General features: G+C 40.7%; 1 protein-coding gene across 1 annotated transcript in view; it reads left to right on the plus strand.

Annotated features, from left to right (window-relative positions):
• LOC132333775 (connector enhancer of kinase suppressor of ras 2-like) overlaps window positions 1-22,566 on the plus strand; it is a 170,389-nt gene that overhangs the window by 124,573 nt on the left and 23,250 nt on the right. The window contains exons 16-18 of the mRNA XM_059859201.1: window positions 16,408-16,456; window positions 17,537-17,712; window positions 19,107-19,180. Coding sequence (XP_059715184.1) covers window positions 16,408-16,456; window positions 17,537-17,712; window positions 19,107-19,180 — 299 coding nt within the window. The remainder of the gene's footprint in view (window positions 1-16,407; window positions 16,457-17,536; window positions 17,713-19,106; window positions 19,181-22,566) is intronic.

Raw genomic sequence — 22,566 nt, forward strand, 5'->3', positions numbered from 1 at the left:
TGAGTGCCCAGCCAGCACCTGCCTGCTGAGCCACTGGAACTGCGAGGGCTCTGCTGGGCGTGGGGGCAGCAACTCAGGTGCTCCCCTGTGGGGTGGGGGCAGCAACTCAGGTGCTCTCCTGTGGGGTGGGTCCAGGCATTCAGGTGTTCTCCTATAGGACGGATCCAGCCATTCAAATGCTCTCCTGTAGGACGGATCCAGGCATTCAGATGTTCTCCTGTAGGATGGATCCAGGCATTCAGATATTCTCCTGTAGGATGGATCCAGCCATTCAAATGTTCTCCTGTAGGATGGATCCAGGAATTCAGGTGTTCTCCTGTAGGATGGATCCAGGCATTCAGATGTTCTCCTGTAGGATGGATCCAGGCATTCAGATGTTCTCCTGTAGGATGGATCCAGGCATTCAGACGTTCTCCTGTAGGATGGATCCAGGAATTCAAATGTTCTCTTTTAGGATGGATCCAGGCATCAAGTGTTGTCCCCTTAGGATGCATTCAAGCATTCTCCTGTAGGATTGATCCAGGCATTCAGATGTTCTCCTCTCAGAATTGATCCAGGCATAAAGGCTCAGTCCTCTGCTCCATGTTTCCATGCTGTATTTCATAGTCTGAGAAACACTTCTCAGTCATGATGAATTTCTCCTTAGAGTCACTTTTTCAATGTCAGTATCACGACAGCTTTCTCATAAAAGTCAGGACAGAACAGCAAAGCACAAGGCAAGAATCATTTGCTGTCAGATGCTTTAATAAAATCGTGCTCTTAATTACTCAGTCTCACTGAGTTTAGTTTAATTAGACTCTATTATCTCTGAAGGTTCATAAGGACCCTGCACTCAGCCTCTGATAATGATTTATTATACATTAATTTATAAGCTTTTGTATTTTCACTTTGATTACTGTGTCTTGAAAAAACAGATGAGTTTAATGGAGTTACTGTTTATTTAAATTTATTTATTTAAATTGTGGATTTAAATCTCCCTGACAGAGATTATCAGTATCATAAAGTCAAAGCAAAGGATTTCAGATCTGGAGAGAAAATCAGCAGGCAATTTATCAGGATGAATGAGAAAATTATTATACAACCCTGCAACAAACCCCAACAATATTTCATACCTTGGTAGATGAAGCAGCTGGTTTCAGTCAGTTTTTATAATTCTGTTGATGATCTGTTGGCTCACCTGAGTTCTGAAGTGAGGGAAATGGGTCCTTTTGGGTGAGATGCAAATTCCACCCTTGATTTCAGGACTGAAGTTGTATTTTCTCGCATGAGTTCCACAGCATCCTGCAATTAATTGATGTGACAGATTAGCAGTGTGATATTGGATAAAAATAAGGTAAATATTGAAAAATACCTGAATGACATAAAATGTCAGCTCTAAAGGGTCTGAAGGAAAAGCTGGAAACTGGAAAGCAGGAAGAGCCAAGCTGGAGTGGTTGTTCCACCCTAGAAGTGAGTGAGTGCTCCCAACCTCAGCTCCATGTGCAGTGACCACAGAGGAGGGCACAGGTGAAATGTTCCTTATGGACTGACAGAGCAGTATTAATTCTTTTCTCACCATAAACTTTTGGAGCAGCATTAAAAGAGACCTTTGCAGTCCTTCAGGAGATAATCACAGGAATCAGAATATCTGAGGCACTTTGTCAACTGCCTTATAAATATCCAAGAGGAACTGAGTCGACAAACACACAGAGCTGCTGACACAGATTTTGTGGGTTCTTGTCAGCACAGAATCATTCACATTAATGTCTTTCCACTTGGAATACTGAAAGAATTCTGAAAAGCCAAGCAAAAAAGTGGGCATATTTATCTTGAAAGAGAGCTACCCAGAACAAAAATGTGAAATATCAAAGAACATTCCGTGGCAGCTTGATAGCAAAAAAGGAAAAGTAACAGAGTTGTGTTCTTAGATATAAATTTAAGTTTTAAGTAGGTCAGCTCATTTCCTTAATATCTAAAGGTGTTACCAGGATTTTCATAAGCATTTTGATACAGAAACCTTTTTTGGATGATGAGACCAAATAATCTTAAAACAGCTTTTGCTTTATTTTTATTTTAAAAAGTTGACAAAACTGGTTTAGCTTTTCTTCTTACTTTTGCTCTGTGTTTTTCAATGGAAGGCTAAAGTGCAGAGCTGGTGGAATCACATTCCCATGAAATCCTCTCCTCCTAACACATGCCCAGTACAACTTCTGGATAGAGATCAAAATTTCAGGCCAGATAAATGCTCTGGGAAATGGAGAGGATAAATAGGATTTTCATCATCCTCAGTGAAGGGAAGGTGATAATGTTTTGTAATCAAACAAAGATGGCTTGATGGAAGGAGGAATTGAGCATCACTTAGCCATTGCTTAATTTTCTAAGCACTTACATAAATCTGTAGCAAAAAAAATCCAAAAAGGCACTTAGTTAACAGTAGTTTAAATTACCAGACATAAGAAGTTTTGCAAAATTGGTAATTGCAGAGATTCACCACTAGATTAATGCTTTGGAAGGAATGTTGATTTGGAACCTAAAATTAAACAATTAGCCTGATTTCATAAGTTGCTGGGAGGATGCAGAGTTCCTATATAAAATGGATATTTAGGTAATGCAATATTGGCAGCGTGCCCAGGATATAAAATGATGCATGAAGCCATGTTGCAGCAAAATATTCCTGTCAAGAAACACTGCCCCCTTCCAGGATACATTTATAACTCTAATTTAATTGATATGCAATGTCACAGAACCGAAGCAAGAGTCAATTACAATTAGCAAGGCTGTTATAAATAATTATTAATTAATAGAGTATCTCTTGGAACATGACTTTCTATGTTTACCAATGCTTCACTTCTGGAGTGACATCATTTACCAGGTTGAACCTAAATATGGGCTTACAAGGATAGAGTTAAATCCTGAATAGGCTTTTATTTTGTATTACCAGAGCTCATTCTACAGAAAATTAACTTATCACACAGGAATCCAGCTCAGTAGACCAGATATACCTGGGAAATTTTCATTTTGCATTTCTGAACATAAAAAAAAAAAGAAAACCCACAAAAAAAATCTTGGAAAATCTTCAGGATTTTACAAAAAGTTATAGAAAACTGTGCCCATCCTGCTGCCCAGTTCCATTTTGCTCTGTGGCAACCAGCTTCCATCTAAAAGGAGAAGATTGAGGTTCTCATTCCAGATCCAGTCTGGAAATCCACATGGTGTTCAACTCTGAGGTTTTATTGCCTCAGACTTGCACAACTTTCTGAAGCTCTGAAATTCAATTTGCTGGTTACCACATTAAATTCTCCAGTTGGATAATGATCTTTCATCTGGTTTTACTTGGTGATAAATGTTCTGGACCTATTATCTACAGAGTAATTGGATATTTTCCTTTGTGGTATCACTTATTTAAAAACTGGAAAATAGATTGGGATTTCTATTTTATTCTTTTTTTTTTTTTTTTTTTTTTTTTTTTTGTGAATTAGAATTCAGTGTGTTGAAAAGACTTAATTTTTAATGAGTTTTAAGATCAATTGTTTAATTTCAATCTTCCCTTCACAGTCAAACAGCAATAATGGCATTCACTGGGAGTGCCAGACCAGGAGTCACTTTTTATTTTAAAGATCATTTGAAACATGTTGGTGCTTTAGGGTTAGTCACTGTCACACAGCACTTGCTTAACTTGCTTTTTATTCCCTCTTGCTGATCCCAGGAAGTTGGTAGCTCACCCCTGTGGCACAGGGTGATGGAAATGCTCTTTAAGTGTTCCTGGAGCTGCAGAGGCAGCTTGACAAACGATATAAAGTGGAATGGTTCCTGCTGGGAATGAAAACCTGTGCAAAAGCAGTGCAGAGCTGGGTGTTGTGTAATGGGTGCTCGCTGGGATGTGCCAGATGTTCCAGATGCTTTTTTGGGATGACAGGCAGTCTGAGTGCTGCTCTGATAAGTGGAATAATTAAGACAGTCTGGAAGAATCACACATATTCAGCTCCAGTGACTGAGGGAGGAGCCTTTTATTGCCAATTTTGCAGGAAATGTGCTCATGTTTTATTTATTCCTTCCTGCTCTTGCAGAAAGAAACAAAACTGAGCATTACTTCTTTAGAGTTTTATTTCCTTTCTGAATTGCTGAATAAATTCTATCTTTTCTTTTTATTTAAGTATCTGTGTAATATGGAAAATCTTCTTTTCCTACCTGCAGTGATGCTGGGAAATCACTCTGAGGATGTTTGTGTGGGTTCTGGCTGCTCAGAGAAGCCAATATAAATAATTTCTGTGTTCTGTAACTTCAAAATGAGTCTGCCCAGTTGGAAAATAATATTATTTTTTATTATTTCCAATTATATATATATGATTGGAAATAATATTATTTTTCACTGGGACTGTGCACATGAAGGTTTGAGCTGACAAGGGTCTCCCTCATACTTGAAGAGTATCCTTGAGAAGCAATGTCCAATAATGTGTTTATTTAGAGTTCTGTTCAGACCTGACTCTCTAAACTGCATTCTTAATTAACCTGTAAACAGCTCAAAGGGGAAAAAGGTATTTTAAAAAGGTGTTTTACAGTATAAGGGGAAATAAAATGTTAAGAAAGGTTCTTTTTAACAATAATATCATTAATATCATCAGTCTTTAGGTTTCCACATTCTTTCAGTAATCAAGAACTTCATAACTGACTTGGATCCAGGAAAAAAAAAAGACTCAAGCAGTGTTAACCCAGAACTCAGCTTGTCCTTGATTTCAGCCCCTTGCAGAGGCTCAGGAGAGGGGCTGGGATTGTTTGGAGCAGCCTGGTTAGGATGGATGTGCCTGCAAATTCAGCCCTGAGACAGGCTGCTCATTCCTGCTGCTTCCAAAAGTTCAGGCTGCCTGGCTGGCCTGGAATTCCTTTATTTGCAGTTCTATCAGGACACTGTGCACAAAGCAAATATGAGGCTGCCTTTATCCAAACATATGCAGTGTTTTCAGAAGTAATTCTGCTCTATTAGAGCATATTTAAATGATGATATTCTGCATCTTCAAACAAACCACCACCAATGCAAGCCAGCAAATGAAGCATTCATTAACCTGCTGTGACTTCATGGGTAAATTGCCATTTGTAAAACATTCTGGAGTCCTCTGACTCCAGAGAACCACAACACAGCTAAGTTGTAGTGCACTGTATTATTTTAGCAAATGAGTTTATGCCTTGTTTTTATTGTTTTGCCAGGGTACCAAAAATGTATGGTCTATATATACAGTCTAAAGCCAAATTTAACAGCTGTTTGTTAGTAAATATTAGATAGAACTGATATTATTGCTATGATAATTGCAATATTTATCCTCCAGAAGGTGCACCAAATAGCAATTTCTCCCTTATCACACAAATATCTCCTGGATATTTATGGATCAATGTGCAGGAATTCAGTTGAAAGCTTCTGGGGATCCCTCTGAATTTTCTCCCTACTCAGTGGCTCAGCCTTGCTGCCTGTCCCTTCCCCCTTCCTTCCCCAGAAGGAGAACCAGGATTTGGGGTTTGGAGGACAGGAACATTTCATGGCACAAAGGCAGGATTTGGGGTTTGGAGGACAGGAACATTTCATGGCACAAAGGCTGGATTTGGGGTTTGGAGGACAGGAACATTTCATGGCACAAAGGCAGGATTTGGGGTTTGGAGGGCAGGAGGATTTCATGGCACAAAGGCAGGATTTGGGGTTTGGAGGACAGGAATATTTCATGGCACAAAGGCAGGATTTGGGGTTTGGAGGACAGGAATATTTCATGGCACAAAGGTCAGCCCTGGGCAGGGCAGGGCCACCTGTTCCCACGGGAATGGGGAAGGTGAGGAAGAGGAAGGGGGAGGAATTCCTGGTTTTCCTGAGCTGCCCTGCTCCCCCTGTGTGCTGCCAGTGCTGATCATCTCCCATCATTCCAAACTCCAGTGGGTCCCTTCCCTCTGCCTCCAGCTCATTTTCTCACCTGCCCTCTTGTTTTTCTTCAGCACAAATTTCAGTACCACCAACTGTACATGACTGCAGATTACACTGGGTGATTTCCTGTCTCTGTTATCTCTCCCCTCAGCAAGGGTGGGTGGAATGAAAACCTCAAAGGCCATTTTTATTTTTAGCTCAGCATGATAATTTTGAAAGCAGAATCAGTGGGTGAAAGCATCAGCTCTCTGAGGTAGAGAGATAAGTAAAGTCCCTTGTAACAAGGCCACTGTTTGATTGTTTTTGAACAAACATGATAAAGAGAAATCTTCAGGATAATAAATAGATGAGTTAAAGAAGCAGAGGAAGAAATAAGTTTTTCTTTTTTTACTTTTATTAATAATAATTCAGTATCTGAATATAGAAGAGTGGGAGAACAGAACGATAAAGAAGCTTTGGAATCTTTGCATTTGAATAAATGATATATGTAGATGGAATAAATATCTTGAATTTGGCCACTGAGATTAGTAACACCCATTATGAAACTATTCTAATCTTGTTATCTCATTACCACCTATTCCTGTCCCTTGTTTAGGAAACAAGTAAATAATGGGTGTTGATATTTTCACACCATCTCTGCAGCTCAGGGTTCTTCTGTTCTCAGAGGTTGATCTGATTTCTTTTCTTAGGAGCAGAAATTCTGATTCAAATGAACCTTTTGTGGTTTTTTTTTGTTGTTATAAGTTATTTATAGAAGTTTCAGGTAAATGGGACTTTCTACAGGATTTCCTCTGGGAGAGGAGCCTCAGATCTGCTTGTGGCACCACAGAAGCCTTTGTGTCCTTTCATCACTGGTGCAAGGCAGCAGCAGATCCGTGGGGATCCCTGGAGCTCCAGGAATGTGGAGCTGACTCAAGAAGGCAGATAGGTGCCAGTGACCTGAATTTCACAGAATTTGTGCTTTATAGTCTCTGACAGCATGACAAGACTGGTGTCTCCTGAGCCTCCCACATGTCTGCTACTCATGAAAGTGGCCTTGTAGTAAGATGAAGTAAAGTTTTACTTTGGGAACTAGAAAAAGGCAATTTTTATTTTTTTCAAATGTCACAAAGTGGTAAGAAGTTACTGCTGAAAAGAAATTTATATATAAAGTTTCTGAAAATGCAGGTAGGAGCCTTCCCCATTGTCATTGTCAGCATTGAATCTGCATGTAATTCCAATTACAAAGGAAATTAATTTTAGCTATAGGTAGACATCTATAGAAATGCCAGGGCATGGCTGTTTCCATGTACAGTATCAGAAATCCTTTATAAAGGTTGGCATTATAAACTGGCAACAAGATTGTTCCACCAAGAGAGCTTCTTTGGGGAGAAAATCAGTCAAATAAAAGATGATAAATATGTGGCAAAGGTCTGTAGTAATCCTGAGTGTCCACACTTAATTACTGGTAATAATCTCTGTGTTAGTGATGAGTTGGTCAGGAGCTGAGATTTTTCTTCTAGTAAATTAATTATTGATAAAGACTTTCAAAGGTGTAATTATGTTTTTTATGTTTCAAGTACTAATATCAACAATTTTCTCTCCCTCTGTATTTATATATTCTTCTTTGCTTTTTTCTGAATTACAGCAACTAATAATCAGTTACAATAATCTATGAGTTGTTCAATGGTTCAATCATACTTTTCTTTTTCCCACTGTTATAGAGTCTTTTTTTAATTTCCCTGCTACAGACTATGCTTCAGTTAATGAGATTACATTTTTCAATATCTTTGGAAATTAATGCTTGGTAATGCAGAAAAATTTGTGGTGTTGAAAGACTGACCTCCAGAAAAATGTGTTTTATTATCAGAAGCAAATTCCTCTCTAGTAAGTCTTTTTTCAGCCTAATATATGCAAGTTCACATCCCACTTAGGAAATCCATCTGATCTAAAGGAATCTGGAAGCCTCAATCCAAGGTGATCACGTGGGACAGAAGTGGGTTTTGTGCATTCTCTTGGAAGGAAATAAATAACTGAGTTCTTACAGCAGGGAAAATTCCTAATTCAGGTGCTGGAGAGAGCAGCCAGAGCAGGGTGAGGGAGGTTTATTTCAGCTGTGCCAGGGAAGAGAGCGTGGGGTGGGACCCATTTGGGGAGGGAATAAACCCTGATTTGGAAACGCTTCGCTTTTACTTTGGGAGCAGTTTTGGGAAAGGAAATTAAGAAATAGAATAGGAAGCACTGACTGAATTAGTAGTCCCACTTTTAGTTGCTAAAATTAGAAACCTTGGAAGTCAGAGGGATAAGAGAAGGAAAGCTTTGAGCCTTCTGGTAGGAATAAATTCTATTTTTATAACAGTAGCACGGGAAGTGCTGCTGTCAAAGTTCTTCTGCTCGCTTGGCCACACAATATTTTCCTGGGCTGTCCCCAGTATTTCCAGGGATGCTCAGACTGGTTCATTTGTGTCCAGCAGTGCATTTTCAGCACCAAAACATCTCTCAAGGAGCTATTTGGCTTTAGCTGTGTGCTGTTAACCCTTTCAGTCTGCTTTGAGAAAATGTCAGTATTTCTACAGGGTATTTTCATTTTTTTTTTTTAGTTCTCTAGGCTACATTTCAGCATACTCAGAGGAGAATTGAGGCATTTATGGCTCTCAGGAAAGCCTGTCAGGGTTTTTGTACTCAGTCACTCAGTGGGGAGCTCCTGCCTTTGCCTGGTTTCCACAAGGAATGTAGAGAACTCCTGCTTTTAGTGAAAGGGCACTTTTCATTACTTTTCATCAGATGAGGCCCCTTATTGGAGTGGGGTCATCTTTGCAGCTCCCATTTGCTGGGATATTTGAGCTGAAGCACACTAAAAGCTGATAGCTCTGCACTGGGCTCCCCAGGGGCAAGGGGGACTCCTTGGAGGAGGAGGAGGTGGCAAAATGAGTTTTCTAAAGCTGCCTTAGAAAGAAACCCTGCTGCAAAAATGCACCCAGCAAACTTCCTGTCCCTTCTGCACCCTGAGCTCATCTGTGGCTCAGTGTAATCTGTGAGCAAACATCTGCTGCAGGCACCAAGCAGTGGCATCAAACCAAAACATTGCAAATTATCAGGTTCCTATTTGGTTATCCAGCAAGTCAAAGATTTTGTCTATTTCTACCTTTGTAAACAAAGACATGTGAATTTTACAGCCTGTTTGGGGGGTGGTTTTTTGTATTTTCATTTTCTGTAAATTTCGATATTTAGCTGGGTAAAAATCCTCCATCATAAAATTTGTTTTAAAGTTACTTAAACTGTCTGAAGATTTCATTTTTAACCCCAAATCAGCTGGTGCTTACTCCACACAGACAGGTTCATTTCCAAACCTCAGAGGAATAACCAGTGTGGTAAATCAAGTTATTTAAAGCTGTGTAAGAATGATGTCAAAGAAGTTTTATCCTTCTGTATTTTACATTGCAATATTTGTTCTCTGCATTTGAACTCCCCTTCAAATATTCACACTTTTGCAAACATTCAAACAAATTTTAGCTCCCTTATTTAAAAGAGCTTTGATCACACTTAGAGAGCATCTGAAGTTAGTTTGTAAGTGCAAATGTAAGTTGTTTTAAGCATGATCTTCATTTTAAAATAACTCTGAGCTGGAAATTGAAATAATGTTCCATTTCCTTTGCTCTAGAGTTGCAGAATGACTGTGGTTTACCTCTGTCACTTGTTTCACTGTGCTCAGAGCACCAAGGAAGTCTGGGCTTTGTGCTTAATGCTCTTTATTTTTCTTCTACAGAGAGCAGGGGATACAGTCAGTGGAGATACTGAAAGGTAATTACCTCTATTATTCTATATTTAGATATATACACAATTATATTTGTGAATTAAACTCCTTTCTTTACTTTTAGAAACTTTGCTGCAGTATTTGGGGAATAGATTTTCAGGGTTTGGAGCTATCAGTGCTGATATCATTCAGCAAACATTCATTTGCCAACATCAAATGTAAATAAAAATTACAAAGGTTTAAATAATTCTTCAGATACAAGTTTGTAACATAATTTTAGAGGGGGAAAATTATACTGTTATGTTGCCCAGTCTACTTTTTTACTTTTGGAATTCAGTATTTCAGACTCACCCCGAGGATGAAAAAAGTAATGTGTGTCTAACACAGTTTTTATAACCAACAGGCAGAATGTTTCCATGGACCTCTACCTCTAATTCAGATATTAAAAATGGGGTCTTCTTTGGCCTTTAGGTCTGAATTGAATCCAGTTACTCTCATGAAGAAAGCAGTGATTTTGTCTTTCATTTCTTTGCTGTGTATCTGGTGAAACATCTCCACATTCATGTTGCACCCAAAAGTCACAGTTTAGGGAATGTTTAAAGCAACAGCTCCTTTGTATCATCATATATTCTAATTAAGTTTCATTGTAATCTATGATAATTATTCTTTTTGTGTTTTTCATCCTGTATGTGGCCTAAACCTATTAAAGAAGCTGAATAATTAATTAGATTTCAAGTGCTTTGACCAATCTAAAGGATTTACAACTGCTGCTGATTCCCTTCAGTGCTATAAACATCCCAGAATTACAGCTGAAAGTCTGAGGTGCAGCACTATCAGCTGCTGACCACCTCATGTTTGATTTTTCAGGGCAGACAGCATTTTTACCTCTTTGTGTGTTTTAAACACCACAGTGCAGGGGAAAGGCAGCTGCAGTGGTGACCATTGGTCACAGTGGTTTCCCTGGTGTGCTGTGCATGGTTAAAATGGCATTTTTATTTATTATTAATTAATAAATGAATTTTATTTATTTATTTATTTATTATTAATTAATTAACCCAATGGGGCAGCACTGTTAGCAGAGATTAAAGTGAGGCACAGATGAAATTCCACCTCATCTGACAACAGCCAGCCCTGACTCTCCAGTGCCAGCAGTTCATCACCTTGGTTAAGTGGGGAGGTTTGCTTTTACAGGAGGTGAAACATATTAATATTTTAATATTCATATTTTGTTCCACTTCACAGCCTCCCTCCTGTGCAGGGTTACCTGGGGGGAGAGCGAGTTAGTCTTGCTCTCTTTTGAATTAAAACTTCATGTCCTATTTTGACTTCACCTCTGACACCTGAGTGTTCAAAACCTGCTGATTGCTGGAAATCTGGTTTTATTTAGCCTCCCAGCCCCTTTAAAGGTTCCCCTGTCCTGTTCTTCTCTCCCACCTGTTTCTCCTCACTTTCTGCCTGGCTGTGCCCTCCCTGGGCTCCTTCCTGCCTGACTTCTGTGCATCAGAGAGAAACCCCACACCCTCCCCAGAAGCAGCCACGTGTCTCCCCATTTCATCTCCTCCTCCACACCCACATCTTGGTGCTGCCCCCAGGAAGAGCTGCAGAGGAGTTTGTTTTTCTCCTGAGCAATTTTGTTCCTGCCAGAGCAAAGGGCTCCTGGTTTTTCCCAGCAGGTTGCACATGCCCAGTTTGGCAGGGACATTGCAATCCAGATGGAACATCCCTGGTGGACAGGACAGGGCATCTGCCAAGAGATACTTTCCAGGGACATATGACTTGATGAAATTTTGGCAAACTTTCACAGCAAAAGGCTGTGCTCTTCTGTGCTTTTATAGAAGAATCCTTCTCCCACACATTTTAGCTTCCAGGCCCAAAACATGACCATATTATGTCTTTTCAATATGTTGAAAACTATTTCAAGAGGCAGAATGATATTACCTTCCTAATAACCTTATTTAAAATGATTTAAACAGCTTAAACCAAAATAAAAACCAATTTTCAGATATTTAGCCCCTAGAGTTAGGCTTTGGGGACCAGGAGACAAACTGTGTAGCTAGATTGACATATTTGGGTGCAATGCCATTAGCTTCAATAACTGAAAGAGGGGGAATTTAGGTTGGATATACAGAAATTCTTCCCTCTGAGGGAGGGGAGGCCCTGGCACAGGTGCCCAGAGAAGCTGGGGCTGCCCCTGGATCCCTGGCAGTGCCCAAGGCCAGGCTGGACAGGGCTGGGAGCAACCTGGGATAGTGGGAGGTGTCCCTGACATGGCAGGGGGTGGAGTGGGATGGGGTTTAAAGTCCCTTCCTCCCCAAACCATCCTGGGATTCTGTGATTTCAACACACAGGGACCTGGAGAGCTTCTGGGATATTTGTTATTGCAACTGGAAAATAAGAAAGCTCAAACTTAAGGCACCAATTTAGGCAGTGGCAGCTGCAGCTGGAGGTGGAAGCCCTGGATGTGGGGGGGCACTGGGGTTTTGGGAGCCAAGCTGAGCTGCCTGTCCCTGAGCAGCAGCAGCAGCAGCAGCTTTGTTCCCCTGTTTGCCAGGAGCTTTGCCCTGCTGGGGCTGTTTCACAGAGCAGGAGGAGGCAACAGGCACCAGAGAGGAATCACTGCTGAGCTCTCCTGACTGTGCTTAGCAGGGCTCTCCCTGGTCTTTGATCTTCGTTTCGCTTAGGAGAATTCTTCCCAGGGACAGGAAGCCTCAGCCCTGTGGGCTGGCCAGGGTGTGTCCTGGAGCTGTGACATCCCTCTGGGGACCTGGGTGCAGAGCTCTGCTTCCCTCAGCCTGCAAGGGGACAGAGGCAGAAAAACTGCATCACTCACACGGGGCACAGCTTGGATGAACGTTTTGCTGAGTGTTTGCTTATTTTTTGTGTGAAAACGCTGCTCAAGTTCTTTCTCATAACACATTTTGTCTTTGTACAGAATCCTTAAAGATTATTTTAATCACAGTCACAGCAGTGTGCTTTGGAAATGACTTTTTTTAGTTGTGGTTAATGCTGGAGAGATAAGAAGAGATAAACATTTGAAAAATGACTTTCAGGCTTGACATTTTGCTGTCAATATTGCATGTTCAGATGCACCTGTACTGCAGAGATTTACAGGTGCACCTGAGTTGCTCGAAGCATCAACAGCCCAGAGCAGAGACCTGAGCCAGGGATTTCAAACCTCCCCACAAAATACTCAATAATTAATCTGCAGTGAGAATTTCCCTGTTGTCACAGGAATATATCATATGAGAGATGGAAGTTCTAGTGACCTAAATGTAAATCATGGATCCAGATGAGGGGATTAAAAATGCATTCCTGTGACCAGGTAGATAAATCCAAAATGCTACATGTGTGTATTAGTCCAAGCTCTAAAAAATGGATCAAAAGGACAAATCTGACCCTGATTCAGTGTCTTATTTCCATCATGGCCAATTCTCTTTGCACTGGGTGAGGAAAGGCCCCTGGTGCTGCTGCCCTGCTTTGTTCTCCAGTCCTTACAGAACTCACAGATATCAGAGATGGAATTCTTGCATTTTTAAGGTGTCAGTTCTTGGTATCTGTGGCATCCTGTAGGAAATTCTTACAGAACTTTGTGCTGCAGGATGCTGTGGTTATATTTAGAGATTCACAGAGTGTCTGTAAGCACTATGTAATCAGTTTGGGTTTTTTCCTGTGGTTATTTGACATCTTTCTTCTGTTTGTCCTAGATATGCAAGTTCTGCCATTGACCATCCAGGAAACACATCCATGAGGAAGGTAATGATTTATAAATGTGCTTGAAATAAGCAAAAAACTCCTCAGCTGTTCAATTCATGGCCATATTTTTAAAAGATACCTTAGGTGTCCCAACCCTTGATATTTGCCTATGTTGTGAAAGAGTTGAAAACAAAAATCTAGGAATAATTTCCATGTGGAGGAAACTGGCTGCTGCAACCACAGCAGATCAGTGCCCCTGCAATGCTTTTAGTTAGGGCTAGGAACTTAGGAATTCAGTTGAGTTTAGGAACCCTGGTGTGTGTTCCAAGTATGTGATGGTCTGGGGAGGAGAACCACCCACCACATTGGGCTGGAAGGCACCTCTGGAGGGAGGCTTACCCTGAAGGTAAAGAAAAGTTTTAAAACTCTTAAAATATTTAAATAGTACCAATACTATGATAGGGAGCTGGAGGATTAAGTTTTTCAAATATTTTTGTGGTACCAGCTTTGAGGTGCTCCATTTGCAATGGAAAATAGTTGTAAAAAAATTGTTTTATTATTATTTCATACAAAGGAAAAACAACACAACCTTCATTTGTAGAATGTCAGTTCTTCATTCTGATTTGGCACTTTTTACACTGATTGGGTTGGACAGGGCTTGGAGCACCCTGGGATAGTGGAAGGTGTCCCTGCCATGGCAGAGGGGATGGGATGAGCTTTGAGGTCCCTCCCAGCCCAAACCTTTCTGTGGCTGTGGTGGCTCAGTTCTAAACACTTTTCCCTAAAAACTCCTGAGGTTAAAGCCAGTGGAGCTACAAGCAACCAGTTTTGCTTTTCATTTAGTGTTTCTGTGCCAGCACTCCTCCTACCCCCTGACTGCACTGAGAACTCCTTAATTTACCTTCAGGAGCATCCATTCAATTCTAGCACTTTTTAAATTTCATTTTTCCCTGTGCTGGCTTTGGGTGGGGGTGGCAGGGTGGGCCCTCTCTGCCTGTGGCCTCGTGGTTTTGAGATAAGAATTGAAACCCTGACAGCCCCAGCGAGTTCTCCATCATCTGTCTGTCTCCCATAGCAACTCTGAGTCACTTGGAGTTGTGAGTTCTGTTTCCTTACAGTGTTTGCCACCAAGTTAATTATATTACAGTGGTTCTTTTATCTCTCAGAATGTGGAGCTTGAACTTTTACATTAGCAGTGCTAATTAACTACTGATTCCCAAGGTATTGCAAACCTTTCACTGTCCCTGGTTTCCTTGGTTTAAATACATTCTATGTGTGCATAAACAAAACAGGAAGAATAATTAGCTAGGCGTTTTAGAAGAAAGATATTTTTTATTTCAGAGAGATATTTTCAGCTCTCCCTTGATTTGTTGTGCTGTTTCTTTCATCACGTAAGCATATGCACACTTATGGAAGTGAATGATTTTTCTTTTCTATTGTTTATAAAAACTGGGTTTAAAAATTCCCATAATTTGACAAAGCTTCTGCTGCTAAAGGGAAGATATATGGAAAAAAGTAGTGTTTGCATCTGTGTGCAGATTGTGGCACACTGAGTTCCTGACTGAGGTTAAATAAATACATTTTTACTTTGGAATGGTGTTGTCCATCCAGGAAGAATAATTAGCTAAGTGTTTTGGAAGAAAGATATTTTTTATTTCAGAGAGATATTTTCAGCTCTCCCTTGATTTGTTGTGCTGTTTCTTTCATTGTTTTTAAAAGTTTCATATTAAATGATGCATGCCAGTTTCTGGGGAGTATCTCCTCCAGACTTTTCATTTGTCTTGCAGCTCTTTAAAGTTACCCACATTTCATTATAGGGTTTTATCCCATCCCTACTTTTCTCCAGCCTAAGTTGGGGGGAAATCTGGTGATGTCTTTTCCAGGAACCTGGAAACCTCACCTGCTTTGCCCTAATGCATTTCTCTGGACAGAGGAGCACTGAGCAGATTGTTCCAGCCCCAGCCACCACAGAACTCCAGCTGACACACCAGGGCAGATCAATATTGCTGCTGGGCTTTGCAGCACACCCACAAACCCCCCAGAGTGCTGTGCACATTTGATACCTTCTCTCTGAGCCTGCCTGTTTAATTTTCTGGATTTTGCCACATTTCCTCCAGCACAGGAGCATTCACCTTTGCCTTCTCCTGAACCAAGAGCCACATTTGCAGAGATGAAGTGGAACAAGGGAGATGTGCTGAGTTAGGGGATGCTGCACCCTCCCTCACTGAGCTTCCCTGGCAGAATGATCACATTTTGTGGGACATTCCCGTCCTGGGGCTGGCTGGGAGAGCAGGCTGAGGTCAGGAGAGCACAGAGAGCTGCTGATCCCTTCCCCTTGTGAAGTGCTAAATCAGGGTTACAGACAGGGCTGTGCACATCCAAACCCACTCCTGCCTCTGCTGCTTTCATTTAAAATAAACCTTCGTCTCTCTAGAGCTGGAGTCTTGTTTTCACCTGATTAATTTCTAGAGTTTTTATGCATTTGTCCATTGGAGGCAAATCCTTACCAGTTTTGGAATACTATCCCTGATTTTAGGGGTTCCCCCCCCCCCCCCCCCCCCCCCAGAATCTATAGCAATTTTCTAATGCTGCCACCAAATGAAAGAATTTTTTTTTTTTTTTCTCCTGGGACTTATTCTGTCAACCACCAACCCAAAAAACTTGTTTCTGTGGTGGGAAGTGTGACTTTGACACGTCACTAAGCACAGGATTTTGTATATAATGTTTGTGGTGAATATTTCTTTTGAATGCATATTTTTATAATTCTTTCCTTGATGCAACAAACTTCAAATACCAGCCAGTTTATCAGCTCCTTCGTGGGAGTTTGTATCTTTAGTTTTCAAACCACTGCAAAGAATCCTTGATGCTTTCATTGCAATTGTAATTAATATTTCTTAAAGCAATTTTAATTTGCAGGTTTAGCAGAGTGTTGTTTTCTTTATGATGTTGAGGAAAGTAGTAAGAGAAAAATGAGAGGAGGGAGATCCTGTGATCACTGATGCTGTGATAACCCTGGAGAGGGGAGTGAATGAAAGCTCTTACATGTTACTGCTGTCACTTGCACTGGTGTTTCATCATTTATTTATTTCTTTCCCTACAGTCATTCCATTACGCTTCCCTCAGGGTAAAAAGCAGAAAATGGTCAAAAGGTAACTCCTTTGAATGTTCCTTTCAGTTAACATTCTCAAAGTAGAAATTGAGGCTCCTTCTCTGAGAACGAGTGATCTGTAACAAAAGTTCAACTTGATTCAAATATTTCTAAATTTGACAGTAAGCAATAAAGGAAAATACCAAATTAAAATGCCAAAAGAAATGTTTAATGGGTATAATACTGCATTGGTGGGTGGAAAAATTTCCTCTTCCTTAGGAAGAAGGCAAGGAGCATCTAGGAGCAAATTGATGAGAATTTGCCTGTGGAACACGGCAGGACAAAGGATGGTGTTTGATATTCTCTAAATTCCTTCCCTGTTTCACAGCTGTAAGACAAATTCTTGTAGCATCATAAACTTGATTTTTCACAGAAAAAAAGTCTGATCTATTAAGGAAATTTCCCACAGTTTTTTTTCCAGGAAAATAAATTATAGCATATTTATTAAATACCTGGGTTTATTCATATTTACAAGGCAATCTAAGCCTTTCAATTAGGATTCATTGAAGTAACACCAAGAAAAAGAAAAACAACCTTATTCCTGGTGCTGTGCCTTTAACAGGATGCTGTAAAGTTCAAATATTGTTGCTCACTTCAGGATAAAAAACATGTAAGCATGTGCACATGTGTTATAGAAGTGAACAATCTTTCTTTTTTATTGTTTATAAAAGCAGGGTTTAAAACTTCCCATAATTTGACAAAGTTTCTGCTGCTAAAGGGAAGATAAATGAGAAAAGTCCTGTTTGCATCTGTGTACAGATTGTGTCACACTCTGAGTTCCAGACTGAGGCTAAATAAATACATTTTTACTTTGGAATGGAGCTGTCCATCTTAATCAGAAAAAATATGCAGCCCTTAGAGGAACAAACTCTCCAGAGATGAAATAAAGCATTGCACAAACCAGGCACTTTTCATGGTGGTCATGGGGAAACCAAAATCACATTTGGAAATCGCTCATTCTGAGTCTGGAGAGGGTTTGGCTGGGAGGGAAAGGTTTGAACACGAAATGTTCATTGAAAAATGACCATTTTCCATTGCATTGAAAAGTGGAACCTTTCCCCTCCCCGTGGTTGTGTCCCAGGGAGTTCCCTGTCCAGCGTGAGCAGGAGGCGCATCTCCTGCAAGGACCTGGGCCACGGCGACTGCGAGGGCTGGCTCTGGAAGAAAAAGGATGCCAAAGGTTATTTCACCCAGAAATGGAAAAAGTACTGGTTCATCCTGAAGGATTCCTCCTTGTACTGGTACACAAACCAGAATGTAAGTACAGGCCATGCTTGGAAAAAGTCAAAATGAAACCTTAAGCTTTGTAATTCTTTTAAAGTCTGTTTTTACTGCGTGCTTGGATGAGCTGCCACTTTAATTGCCAGGTCTGGGACACTCTGGTTGGAAATATTTCAACTGAAATTCTTTATTAAAGTCTCCAAGTCCATGTTCAAGGTTAATAAAATAGCAAATGTTCATGGCAGTCTTTAAGAAATGAGTATATGTCTGTAGTTAATCCTTTTCCACTGATTTATTTGGACTAACACAGTGTGCACACGCAGCTCTCCCCAGTTGCAGTTGTGAGTGGGGATGTGTAAAGTGCAACCATTTGTGTTAATTAGGCATTCTGTGAAGCAGATGTGAAAATCTGAATTTGTAAATCTCTTTATCTAGAAGTTATTTTTATATCAATGTTCCTCTTGCTTTTTGCTGAATTAGTCTGGAGTTTGCAGTTTCTCATGTGTAAAATGCTGTTCTTGGTGAAATTTTCCTGAAAACCAATGGGCCTGTGCTGGTTTAATCTGCATCAATGCAGGGAAATAACAGAGGGGAGAAGCCCAAAGTGGTTCAGTGCTGCTCTTCCATTTGTGTGCAGCAGCCCCAGTGCTTGAGCTGAACTCTGCAGCCTGCTTTGGTTACTGATCTTTTACTCCAGCTCTCCCATTTCCTTCCAGAGGAGGTGTTCAGCAGCATCACTGCCCTCAGTTTTTGTGGGTTTTGTAGCCCAAGAGGCCGTCCAGGCTGTGGGTGATCAAGGGGTTTTGTGGGGTTTGACATTTCCTGTGCCAGGTGGGGAGCACTGGCTGTGTCCCCCTGGCTCTCAGGCTGTGCCTCAAACCCAGCCATAACTCACTGTGCCCCTGGCACCTTTCAAAACGTGCCTGGTGTTGGTATGTCTCTCTGCTTTTCCTCCTGAATTGCTTCAAAAGAAGCAGAAAGTGACAGGATGCATTTCCTGGTTATTTCTTCCCCATTTAATCAGAGGTGACCTCACCAAGGAAGCTCCTCGGGGGCCGTGGTGTGACAACTGTGACTTTCAAGAGGGACATCCAGCAAACAGCTGTAAAATGCTGATTTATGGTGAAGAATCTGAGAGCACTCCTCTGTTTAGGGGCTGTGTTTGGGGCTGAAAGGTTTTCTGGGATCTTCAGCAAAAGGGAGTTTGGGATGGCTGTGCCTCCTTTGAGAAATTACCCGTTTAGTTACCTCACAGAGGTTATTTACATGGAATTGAATCCATTCCGTAGGAAAAACAGTTTGTGCAAAATACATTCAGTACCTCCTTTGACTGGGTAGTTGTTCTTTGTATAAAACCCAAACAGCTGCTGCTCATTTCTCTTTAATTCTATATTCTTTTCCAACAACTTTATTTTCCCCTCATTCAATAGGATGAAAAAGCAGAAGGATTCATTAGTTTACCTGAATTCAGGATAGACAGAGCAATTGAATGCAGAAGAAAACAGTAAGTAATGTGTCAATTATCTTCATAAAGGATTGCCCTTGGAAGTTTGCTATACATTGTACTGAACACTTGCAAAGTCCAGAGAAGGAAGTTACAGAGAAAAAACCTTGAAAACTGGAAATATAACTTCATAGATCCACTTAAGCTTTAGTATTTCTCTTTATTATAATAAAGATGCAATGTAATGTAAATTCCATTTACTGGATTAAAATGAATAGAATAACTCTTTAGCCAGCTTGCCAGATAGTCCAGTTACAGCTTCAGCTAAATAAGTAAATCAAAAAGCAATGAATACTTTAGTAAAGAGATAAAACTTTCTCAGGTTCAGTAAGGCAGTATTTTCCCATAGGAAATAGCATAACAAATATCATAGCAGGGAATGGTGAATATAATCTTAATTTTCTCTTTTATGGGGGAAGTTTTCATACCCAATATTGTGTTGCTCTCAGCTGCTAAAATATTAAGGTTCCATATGCAGAGTGAACTCTGCATTATTGCTTATGTGCATATTGCTACTGCTACATTCCACTCCACTAAAAGCATGTTACAAGCTTTGCACAATTAAGGAATATTTAATAACAGACATCCATTGGAAACGGCTTCCAAACAGGGCTGGGATTGCAGTCAACAGGTTTAACAGAACAATTCCAATGCTTTGAGAGTAGCACTCTGCTGGTATCTCCTGAATTATTTGCATTTGTCTTCTGCATGCTTTCCTACTTTTAACTAAGCATCCTGGGTTTTTCCTCTGCTTTCCCAATGTTTGAATTCAGTTTTGGTCTGAGGAAACAAGTCCCACAACTATGAGCACAATACAATAGAAATATTGAAGGTATGAATTACAATAGAGACTGCTCATCAGAAAATCAAACCTCTTCAGTTGCCTGTTCTTGTCTGGGGATATTATTACTGTGGCAGAGAAGTACAAGACAGTGCAATTTACACTTCTCTTTCTCCTTTCAGCTGAGGGTATCACTGTAGAAATTAAACATGAGCTGAGCACTATAAATACCTCAGAGCAATGAGTAGATATTAATAATGATATTGAACAAAAATACAGGGAAAATAATACCCTTTTGTTAGAATATAAAGCACTTAACACATTTCAGTGAATTAACCAAGATCAAACAGAAGGTCATTGTGCACAGCTAGAAATAGCTTCCAGAGCTTTCCTCAAAGCATGAGAACACAATCCCTCAGAACTCAGCTTAGGGAAGGATTTCTGTAGGGTATATGCACAGGGAAAAGTCCCATTAACTGAGACTTTGCCCACGCTGAAAGCTGAGAACCTCCAGGCTTTGAATCCTTTCAAAAAGAGGCAGGTCCAGAGGTAAAAGTAAAATGAAGATGTTCATAGTATATTCCCTTTTTTCCTGAGCTGAATTTCTGTTTTATTTCTTCCTTCATGGACTACCATTTATAGATTTCCCCCATCACAAGAACTGCACCTTACCTTAGCCACTGTTTTACCTGGAAGTGAGTGCAGTGAAATTCAGAATATTCAGCAGGTGGGAGTGGGGCCCTGGCTGTGTCCAGCCAGCTCCAACCCACAGCCCCTGTGAGCACACCTGGAAAACACTCACCTGTCCTCTTCTGGGTTGTCCTGCAAGGCCAGGAGTGAGCATCATTCCATTGCCTGATTCCAGTGAAAAGCCAAAAGCAGTGTGTCAGTTTTCCTTCAGCTCTCCCCAGTGCAGAACTAAGAACATTCTGGACCTCAGTTTGGATTTCCCCTCAGATCTCTGCTATTTTCAGAGCTATTGATGTGAAACGTTCAAGCCCTTTTGAAACTAAAGGATTTGAAGACTTTCTGGGATAATTAATGGATTTCTCTTTCCCACTGTTCTGTTGGAGGGGGAGCTCTGCTCCCCAGCCTGGCTGCTCCTGATGTCCATGGCTCACAGTGATGGAATAGCCTTAAGAAAGCTTTCACAAGAATATGGATAATTGAATGCATCATTCAGTATGGTTTGATGCTTTGCCTCAGTAATGCATTTAATGAAGGTACCCTGATTATTTCAGGAGCCCTGGCATTATCTCAGGCTGCTTCAGCTCTCCAGGCTATGGCTGGACGTGCAATGACCTTGTCCCTGTGAAAGGAGCCCTTCTGCATTGCCACTGAAAAACTTTCCACTGCTTTTAGGCAACACCTGCATCTTCCTGATTAAAAGTGATCATAGAGTAGGAGAAATTATAGTTATTTGAGTTTGTGTGCTGTGGCATGACATGAATATCATGTTGTTTTCAAAGATACTGATAATTATAATGCCCCATGATGATGCTGATCCCCAAGTACAAAGATTAATTGAGCCACTGGTATAATTAATCCTTATCAACTGGTGCCTTGCTTGAACCTTCAGCAATTTCCACCTAGTGAAAATTTTCATTGCCTAGTTAATGCAAATTTGGGTCTTAAATTTATCAAGGATATGCCACAGTGTTGGCACTTCCTATTGAAAGTGTGCAGTCAGAGCTCTTTACAAATGTCATTGTAGTACAGGCAGACATGAAGGTACAGCTTAAATGTTGCTACAGTTTCATAATTTTATTACTTCTGAAAAGAACTTGACAGTCTTTGCAGACAGCAAAGCCCCCTTGAGCCACCAGTGGGCCCCACAGGGAAGAAACTTCTGGGCTGTGTTAACTGGAGTGCAGCCAATGGATGGAGGGATTATTCTTTAAGCTGGCACTCACTACCTCACACCTTGATTATTGTAGCAAGACTGGGGCCCTCCAAACCAAGCCAAATGTAAATATATAGATATAATTCCTCTAAATTATTCATATTTATACATCTCAAATTGTTCCCCTGGAGACTGCAGTTCCTAATGCTAGAAATGCATCTAAACACTTCCCTAATACTAATCCTAGTGACACTGCTGGGAGATGGATTTATTGTTGTGTTTTGCAGTCCTGACACAGAACTGCAGTACATTTAAATCACAAGTTTGCACAGAACTGAGATCTCCATTCCATAGCAGTAAAGATCTCTTTTCTGCAGCCTGCAGATGTGTAACAGTGCAATATATTATTGCAGCTTTAATGTTCACTATCTCAGGAAAGGATCTCAATATCAGACAGGAAGATCCCAAGGAACATTCACACAGTAACCAATTAGAGCTGTTTGCAGGGGCCTGGCATGTGGGAACTCCTTTGCAAAAGCAGCCAGACCTGCAGCATTTACCTGACTTACCCTGACCAAATTCCTGCTCTTTCTGCATTTTATGACACGTTCACAGGTTCTGTGACAGCTGAGCCAGGAGCCTGCAGACAGTGCCTGACCTGTTGCATACTCCTGATTTCACCTTCCTGTGCCTTAACTGAGGCAGGGTTCTGGGAGAATGAAAAATATTCTAATAATCACAGGATCACAGCCTTGTTTGGGT

This window comes from Haemorhous mexicanus, chromosome 14 (assembly GCF_027477595.1).
Source record: "Haemorhous mexicanus isolate bHaeMex1 chromosome 14, bHaeMex1.pri, whole genome shotgun sequence".
Lineage (NCBI taxonomy): Eukaryota > Metazoa > Chordata > Aves > Passeriformes > Fringillidae > Haemorhous > Haemorhous mexicanus.